Raw genomic sequence first — 9383 nt, 5'->3', positions numbered from 1 at the left:
TAAGGGGAATCAATCCTGTTGCAACAGTTTTCTATTTTTAGCCACCTTTATTGAAGCAGGACTTAGAGCAAATTTCCCCAAACATTTTCCCCACGGCTCGTAAGCATCGTCAGATCCTCTGTGAGGTGACGTCACAGTGGGGGAAGAATAAATATCACCACTTCTTCCGGTCAAAGTGGAGAATAGATGGCCTGCTAGCGCATTAAACAAACACAAAAGAGACTGTGGAGTTCAGATACACCAGCTACGGGTGATTTCCCCTCATTTCAATGCAGAGACGTGAGCAAGCATTGTAAAGCTGAACGGGGCGTGGAGTCTTCAGTTGTTACGTCAGTGGAAACATGACAACACTTGTAGCAATGAAGTCATTTAAAATATTACTGGGCTCCACGTAAAAATGACAATTTTACAAACATCACAAAATCCTGCATCAATTTAATTAGTAATATTAGCAGTTATGTAGTGAGAAGTGCAAGGTCTCAGTTTCAGATGTCATTCAGACGCTCCAGCTTCTCTTTAAGACATTATTAGGCTTTCCTGCATCAACATGATTTTACGCACATCTTCTATCAAAGGGTTTAATGAATTTTGTTTCTTCAATCTTGTGCACTTTTGTCAAATCTGTGACACTTTGGATTTTCTTTATAACTTCAAGTTGAGAGTAAATGTTGTCCTGTTATCAAATCAGCAAGGAATTATTTCGGTTGGCATTCAGCCTCAATCCACTGAGCTCAAAAACCAGTTCAAATTTATTAAATTAACTTTCATGATAGCAAACAACAGATATTTGACTTGGAAAAACAAAAAAATGTTAGCTGTTCATATACATCTTAAAACTCTAGGTTCCATTTTCTTTTAAAAACTTGTTTATTTTTTACTGATGGCTTAAAACAAAAATGTTACTTGCGGTATATTTTGTCATAAATGGCAGTAACTAACATAAAAGCTCATTAATGAATTTAATGAAAACTCAAAGATTCTAAACAAATTTGTCTTGCTAATGCAGCTTTAATCTTATTACTTTTACACCATGCTTTAAAACGAGACTTGGATTCAGTACTAATTTCTTTACTTATTTCATGATAAGTACTAATTTATTTACTTATTTCATGATAAGTAATCAGTTTGAAAGCATTTGACCGGAATAACACACTAAAAATCTAAATATTTGACTTAAAAGTTCCATAAGAGACAGCATCTCTTCCTCATTACCAAAGACGTCACAACCCAGTAGCTTTGCTGAGGTTTATTTCCTTTAATTGTTATCTGGGTGCTCCACTTCACTCTGCAGTCTCTTCAAAATATGTTGCAACATATCATGAGTAATGAGGCGGAAGTGACGCAAAAGCCAATTAATAACTGCTGCAAACGAACCACTAGCTTACTCCACCCCACTTTAAAGGTTTTTTTTTCTTACTTGAGTTTAAAACGGTACATTAAATTCCTTTAACTAATTGACACCAAACAAAGTATAACATCCACCGGTATATACAAGAAGTTTTTTTTAAAGATGAATACTGTATTTACATTTTACTTATTTATTTTTTTCATTTACTTTTTTTTTCTTTTTCATATTTTATTTATTCACTCGTTTATGTGTCATTCTCCCTACTTCTGTTAATTTCACTGGAATTTATTTTTTTGTTACATATATATTGGAGCACTTGTCTGATGTTCTTTGTATATAACTTATCAATAAAAAAAAAACAACAAAAAACAAACCACTAGCTTGCAGCAAATTTGCAGTCTTAAACAGGACATGTGATTGCTTCTTGTCGTGCTTATGATCCTGCAGTCAAGTCTCCGGAGGATACACACGCCCACTTCCAATACAAAGAGTGAAAAAAAAGATAAAAAAGGACCCAGCTACATGATCCTTGAATTGAGGAAAAAAAGCTAACCAGGAAAAAGTGATGAGAGGCTGAGGGGAAACCAGGCATTGGTATTAACCAGAAGAATGTGTAAACATTGTGGTTATATGCCCACAGGACCAGATTTCACCAGGGAATCACTGATGGGGAGCCAGATTTAAAGATGATACAAAGAGCACACATTTAGTGACTGGTGTGTTGTGGAAAATCATACTGAGCTCCTTTGTATTCTTTTAAACAGTCTTTAGTTTCCTTTTTGGCAGCTTTAAATCACTATATAAATGACACTTTCCAAACACACACTTAGACAATTTCACTATATAAATGACATTTGATAAATGTTCTACTTTTTGATTGGAGTTGGCATCAATCAATGAACAATGATATTTATGTACTTGTCACAAAATCCTGGGTCCCTTTGTTTTTGGATTTTTGTTTGACTTTTTGGGGAATATTGCCTTTAGAGTTTTCATCAATTTTCATCCTCATGTGGTCGAGAAACTCCTATATCAAAGTTTGCCGTTTAAGTATTTTCCTTATTTCTAGTCAATATTTAAATGACTGTTTGGATATTCTCTGTTCGCATTTCAGGCAATAGCAATGCCAAGTATTTTAAACTGTAGTAAGAGATATCTACTCCTTACCATAATAACCCTGAGAGTAGTTTGCATCGAACATTTGGTTCAATTATTCAACAAACTCCAGTAAAATATGAATTGATAATTGGTTCCATCAACTGTTTAACAAATTTAAGAAGTAAAACAGCTGGTGGGACTGATGCTCTGGCTCTTAAATTACCATTCAGCTACTGCAGGAGGTTAACTGCTTTACAGCTAGTGAGCTGGAAATGAATTACTAGGTGTTACTGCTTTACATGAACTGCTTCTATAGAGTTGGATCGGTACTTGTATGTTTATGACAAAATAACAAATGTAACAAGCAGAGGTGACAGTCTCTCCTCCTTTGTGTTTATTAACTGTAGCTTTTGCAATATCAGCAGTCTGGACTTGTCTGGACTCATAACAAGATGCCAGATCCTTTGAAAACCATTGTTTATGCAGTTGGTGTTTGCAGTGCTTTTGGATGGACAGTTGGCTTTTCTTATTTGTTTCAAGTTTTGTGTGGTATCATTAAATACGATAGGAAACTTGCAGCTAGAAGCATGTGGTTAAAGCATTAACACACAATACAGCGTTGGATTGTACAGTCACTTAAAGTATCCTGTCATTTATCTGCAATTATTCCTTAAAGTGCATCAGACATCACAAAATGAAACGACAATAAATCTGCAATAGAAACTTGTAACAGTGCTGTTACAGTCACTTCCAGCTTGTGACCCCCAGGGAGCACTTACACACAAACACACAGGAAATGAGACCTATGCTCAACACCAAAATTAAAATGCACTTAACAAATTGATGACGGTTGTTATAAGTCATCACACCTTCACTGAAAGTTAATTTCCTTTTTGTATAAATGACAGTAAACAGAGATAGTAACAGGTCAGCACTGACCTGCGTGTGCGCATGTGTGTCTGTGATTGCACGAGGGGAAAGTGTCTGACAGAGAAAGTGTGTGTGTGCGGCTGGGGATTTTTTGACTGTCCCAATTTCTATCAGTGGGGGTGGAGGGCTGATCTGTATAAAGGGCCAGGTCTCAGAGTCGTCTTCACAACAGCACCTGCTCACAGGTTAGTGAACACGCTCGGATGCAGCAGCTTCATTTAACTCTAAGTGTTCAGCATAACTTACATTGTGCTTCTGTCTTGCAGCTTAAAACTTACACCAAACAAGTGGATTAAGGTCGTTCCTCTGCCTGCACCATGAAGCTCGATACTGCCGCACATGGCTCATTCCTTCGTCCAGCAGTCGGTGCTGCCGCTGCCTTTATCCTCTTACTTGTGATTGGCTGGACTGAGCCGGCAGCAGCCCATCCAGCTCACCAGTCCCTCAGCAGCCCGCTACGAGACCCCAAGACACATGACGCCGTCCGAGAAGTGTCGCAAAATGTGAGTGTTTCATTTAAAAAGTCCAAGTCTAGTCTTAATGATAACTTCATCCCAATAGTCATTTGGCTTGTGTTACGCATATACAAACAGTTATGAATACACTTTTAAAGTATAATTGATTAACGTTTGGGCTACATGTAATCATTGGAAACTAAGATTCTAAACCTGAAATCCTGCAGCAGGTTAATGTTAATTCCTAATAAATCTCTCCAGGCTCAGAAGTTGGAGCTGGAGGAGGACACCAGCGTCAGACTGATACCCAGAACGGACGAGTCGGTGAGTCCAATTTCCTCACATCTATGAAAACACTCTTCAAACACGAGCCAGCTTCTGACCTCTCCCCCTCCTTCAGGACCACATGAAAATCTGCTGCCTTCACGCCAACATCCTCAACTTCTACCTGAACAACATCCTGCATCACCATGGCAACCAGCATCCCAGGATGCACCAGCTGAAGACGGACCTCCACCGCATCAGCGAGGACCTGCAGACCAGTGGCTGCGTGAGTGCAACTTTGTTCATTCAGTTAACAAGCTTCTTAGTCGTACTCAAGAGATGTGAAGCTTTTTGTTGCCAAAAACTGAATCATGTAGAAACATTTTAAACGGCATTTAGAATAAAATGGGAGGAATTACATTTTTAACCTTAGATTGTTTAACTTTCCTGACAGCTGCACATCACTTATGGTGTGTTGATATGTAATCACTAAATGTGAAATCTTCCCTTCATTTCTGTTTTAAGTCTCTGAGGCTAAAAAGATTGCAGTAACTTATGCATGTGTTTTAATATATGAGCAGCATTTCAAGGGGTTCATGGGGGGTCAAATGGGATAATTAATTTCATCGTCTGCAGCTGTGTCTCAGCACACAAATTAAAGATAAGAAAACTGTATTTGTTTTCTTTTCTAAGACTAAAAAACATGAATATTTAGCTTTTCTTTGCAATATGATCCATTGTGGTAGCAATGCGGTGGATCCTAAAATGGATAATGACTTTCTGTGGTTTGGCTCATACAAAGCCAACACACACAACTTGTGCACACACCTGTGTGTGTGTGTGTGTGTGTGCACATAGATCAAAGAGAGCTGAACGATAACCTGAACAACCTGTCTGTCTCTGCAGAATGTAACTCACTACCACGACCATCAACACACTGTGGAGTTCCGCAAGAAGCTCGAAAAGGTGAGATTTAAAAACATTCAACTCTGCAGTTCCTACGTTTTTTCCAAAGGACTTTCCTGTTTTAAACATGAAGCAACGCCAGGTTTTACGCCTCATTGTCTCTTATTACTAATTATTATTGTATTATCACAGTGTATTCAGAGTATCATCTGAACATAAACTAAAGATAATGACTTTGTTAACTGATACTTGAGGTATTACATACATTGGAAAAATGATCATCTGGAGCAGAGATGATTCAATGATCAACCAAAACATTCAGAACTATTTAACATTTGGTTTAGTTTCTGTAATGTCCAAGACAACGCACAATTGTTGTTGATCGCTGGACTGATCTTGTGTGTTTCTGTTGTTCCAGATGGAGCGCGAGCGTGGCATAAACAAAGCAGTGGGAGAGATCGACATCTTGTTCACCTACCTCGTCGATAACTGCGTGCAGTAATGCTTTACGACACCTCAACTGATTCATTTTTATCTCATTCAAACTTTTTTTAAGCCACAACTTTTATACTTATTTATTTATCTATTTAAATTGAGAGCTTATTTAAGTATTTAAATATCCATGTTAAGTATTAATATTAATTGATAAGTTGATCAGTTTATTGATCAGAGTTTTTCAATGCTGGATCTGAACGGACTGGTGTTGATGATGTTGCCATGTAATGGCTGATTACTACTAAAAGGTGTTACAGTATTTAAATATTTATGTTCAACAAACTCCATGTATGAAGATTTATTGTTCAAGTTTTAAATTAAAAATCTTTTATTAAATGCACTTTCTCTTTAGTTCTTGAGACCTGTTTTAAGATGAAACGGTCAGCCTTAAGATGTTTTTGTAATTTAGCCTCAACTATAGATCTCACAGCCAAATGTATGTGTAGAAGTAATATAAAAGTATTTCCACTCACAATGTGAAGAGAAGTCAAGGTTTTGGAACTAAACAGCCCAACTAACCTAGTCACCCATCCTAATTCTGGCAGGCATACGACCAGTCAGATAAATGAAGCATGTGGGGTCGGCACACCCAGTGGGAACACCAGTGAATGACGGATGTCGGTTTGGCAGTAAAAACTTGTTGATCTAAGGTGTTATCAGAGACTCTGCTGAAATCTTGTCACCTCATGAGTTACTGCATGAAGTCCGGCTCCATTACGATTAATTTGGTACGTTATGTACCGGTGGAAATGGCTGTGAATGGGTAAGGCTGAGCAGGCTTAAACAAATTATTATTATAGCTGTGGTAGGTCTTCTTTCATTTAGATTAATCCCAATAAATATATTTTCCCTCTGGATTTCTGTTAGTAGGAACGTTGCACTAAAGATGCAACAAGTCCGACATTTATTTCGTTATTTTTGATTTTTTTTAAACTGAAATTTCTTCTGTCTAGACTTTTACATTCACTGCATGTTGCACTTGTTTTTATACAGTTAGCCATCACTGTTGAACTTGTTTTGTTCGTGTTTCTTTGTGAATACAAAGTAGATTTATTTTTCCGCACAGCACGAGAGTGAAAAATGTCCTGTGTACATTTAAACTCAGGTTTGCATTGCGCGGCCAAATGCAGCCCCGCGACCATCTTAATGCCACCCACCTTAAATAAAAATGTTTGAAGGCATTTTGATTAGGATTTTCGGGTTATTCATAAATAAGTCTACATTCCATATTGCTCTTTAACAGCAAAGTGCGGTCAATACTCAAATGAGACTAATAACTGTCACCAGTGACAGGTCAGTAATGCATCAGTGTGTAACTCCTCTTAGAATTACTGCTTCAGAAAAGAAAAATGTTTACACAGAAGGTTCTGACTTTCTTCACTATTTAAAGGTTTCAAATCAGTTGGAATGTGTTGCAGTCATGTATCACTGTACTCAAAGAAAGCCATTTATCAAATTAGTATACCAGCAAAAGGATAAACTTGCAATTGTATCTTGCAAATTTATACAAATGTAGGATTTCTTTTACAGTCAAGTATCCACAAATTAACATTAGTAAACTAAAAGCCAATGTACAAGCTTGTGCAATCAAGAAATCCTTCATCTGGTGAATATTTCTGAGGAAAAAGAGATAAAGTTGTCTGGTAAACCAAGCCTGTGTTTCACTTAAATTGTCTGTGAAACCCAAAAAAGAAAAGGGAACTAGGCAACAGAGTAAAAGATAAACAAAAATTACACACACGCACACACACACGCACACGCACACACGCACGCACACACGCACACACACCCACGCACACACGTCGTGGATAAAGGTTCTTACCAAATCATGGTACCAACCACTTGTATATTTGTTTTCCATCATCTCAGAATGGAAATAAAAACCAATGCAAATTGTTCCCGGACGGCTCTGTACCCCCACAAAGGTCGACGCACAACGTCTGAGTAAACTGTGGTTAAGGTTTTCTGTTGGTGTATGTAGGACAGTGGTTTAATCTGACGTATTTGGGCATCTCAGGGTGCTGATCACGGGCAGATAAGTGACAGCACTCAACGGGGCTGTCCTAACATAAGTCATACACTAAAGGGATGTGTGATGCCCTTTAAGATCACTTTAGATCATCTACAATTACAGTTGAAGCCTGACAGGGGTTTGTATTCTTACAACATTGTGTGATGTGAAGTTTTCAAATAGTGGCAGCAATTCACATGACGGTATAAAAGTATATTAAAGGAGCTTGAGGCAGGATTGAGGCAGGATTTATGAAAAAAATTTGTAAACGTTTTCGAGTAATAATGTCAGATGAAGCGTTCAAAACCAAAAAGAGTGAACCCTCTAGTATATCTCTCCGTTGCCTTGAACCGGCTGTGTGCTGCAAAATGTGCTGCAGTGCTGGGGCCGAGTTTCCCGCGCTGTCCTGCGGATGTGACGTCAAATGACGCTGCATGCACGTTCTCCCGTGCCGGCTTCACTGTTGGCTGCAGTACCCCCAACGGCTGTCGTGGTGAAGGGTGGCGCTAATGAGTCTCATTTCTTAAAAGGAGCCTCATGCTCCTTTAAGTAACACATTTAATGAAGAGGTCAGTGAGGTCAGCAGCAAGAGTAAGAAGCATTTTCAGATTAAAATATCAGTTTTAACTTTGATTTTGAGGAATATTTGATTATCTTTATGAAGAGTCATCTAGTTCCAGCAGTTTTCAGTTACTTTTTCTGTAAAACCAACCTGAAGTAAGTATGGACTCCCATCATCGTCAACTTTCAAGAGAACTGAATCACTTTACGGCAAGACCTCAGAAAGTACTGATGAAGTTCTGTAGCTAAGTTTCCAGTGTTATAGTTAGATTTATTGCAGTTCATTTAGAAATTATACCAAGCATATAATATGTTGGGCATTCAAAAAGGAATTTTGCTAAAACTGATAAAACGCATCTTAAATCTCTCCTAAAAACATGCATGCACATGCATGAGATGAAATGACAACCTAAATTGGTTTTGTCGGTTTCTTTAGCATCTCTTCACTTTCTGTTTTCAGAGCTATCATTATTATTACTATTATTTTTACATTTATTTTATTTTTTTTGCAGCCTCATGATACTTCATTTGTTCTTTTTGCATATTGTATTATGTTAAAAGGTGGGCAAGATAAGCTTTATGCTTCAAGCCCATACCTTTTCGGTCAAAATAATCACCATGTTTGTCACAATCGGTAGGTTCTTTTCGATCCCCAATAGACCACAGAAGCAGGTGGAAGGTTACGACACTTTATTCAATAGTGAACAACAAGTAATATATTTTCGGCTCACTGGGGTAAAAGAAATCTGGGGGTTAAGATCTGCCACTAATAATATTAAAAACAACAACGGGAGGAGGGGGCTCAAATTAAATAGCTTGGCCACCAGAATTAGACTGAGACCTAGATACACCACTGCAAGAAACCAATATCAGAATCAAATAAGGATCACGGCATTAGCCAATGGTAACCAAACAATAAGTTTCCAAAACACATGCAAACACCATTAAAAGCAGGTCTCGTGAAACATCTATAGTGGCCCAAACCCCTTCAACCCCCCTCCCTACAATCAAATCCTGTATCCCCCAGATAATGATGTCAGTCAGTGGCCCCTAAAACAAATAAGAATAGGAATTAAAAATGCTCAGCCGAGACAATATAATAAAAAGGACAATAAGTAAAACTATGATAAAAGTCAGTGGTAAAAACCTGTGGCCATACAATGAGCCAACAGTCTGTACTGGCCCGCCCAGGGCCTACAGTCTCTGCGCGCCTGACTGTGTGCGCTGGGGGAGCTCTGGCGTCCCGCACCAGGAAAACAGACGTGGGATCAGTCCGGCAGGTGAGGGGGCGTGGTCCGGCAGACTCTCAGGAGAG

The 9383-nt window shown here is 38.3% G+C and overlaps 1 protein-coding gene across 1 annotated transcript; it reads left to right on the top strand.

Moving 5' to 3' along the window:
• Positions 1-3372: 3372 nt before the first annotated feature.
• Positions 3373-5777, top strand: il22 (interleukin 22). Its single transcript, XM_061714725.1, has 5 exons — positions 3373-3879; positions 4093-4155; positions 4232-4381; positions 5002-5061; positions 5420-5777. Exons 1-5 carry the CDS (start codon positions 3694-3696, stop codon positions 5501-5503), a joined length of 543 nt encoding a protein of 180 aa, XP_061570709.1. The 5' UTR covers positions 3373-3693; the 3' UTR covers positions 5504-5777.
• Positions 5778-9383: the final 3606 nt, after the last annotated feature.

Source organism: Cololabis saira, chromosome 23 (assembly GCF_033807715.1).
Source record: "Cololabis saira isolate AMF1-May2022 chromosome 23, fColSai1.1, whole genome shotgun sequence".
NCBI lineage: Eukaryota > Metazoa > Chordata > Actinopteri > Beloniformes > Belonidae > Cololabis > Cololabis saira.
Note: the sequence above shows the minus strand (reverse complement) of the source record. Positions and strands in the feature narration are given on the sequence as shown.

Coding starts and splice junctions, on each gene's coding strand:
- il22 (XM_061714725.1), top strand. CDS start 3,694: ATGAAGCTCGATACTGCCGCACATGGCTCATTCCTTCGTCCAGCAGTC. Junction 3,880..4,092: donor TCCGAGAAGTGTCGCAAAAT/GTGAGTGTTTCA, acceptor AAATCTCTCCAG/GCTCAGAAGTTGGAGCTGGA. Junction 5,062..5,419: donor TCCGCAAGAAGCTCGAAAAG/GTGAGATTTAAA, acceptor CTGTTGTTCCAG/ATGGAGCGCGAGCGTGGCAT.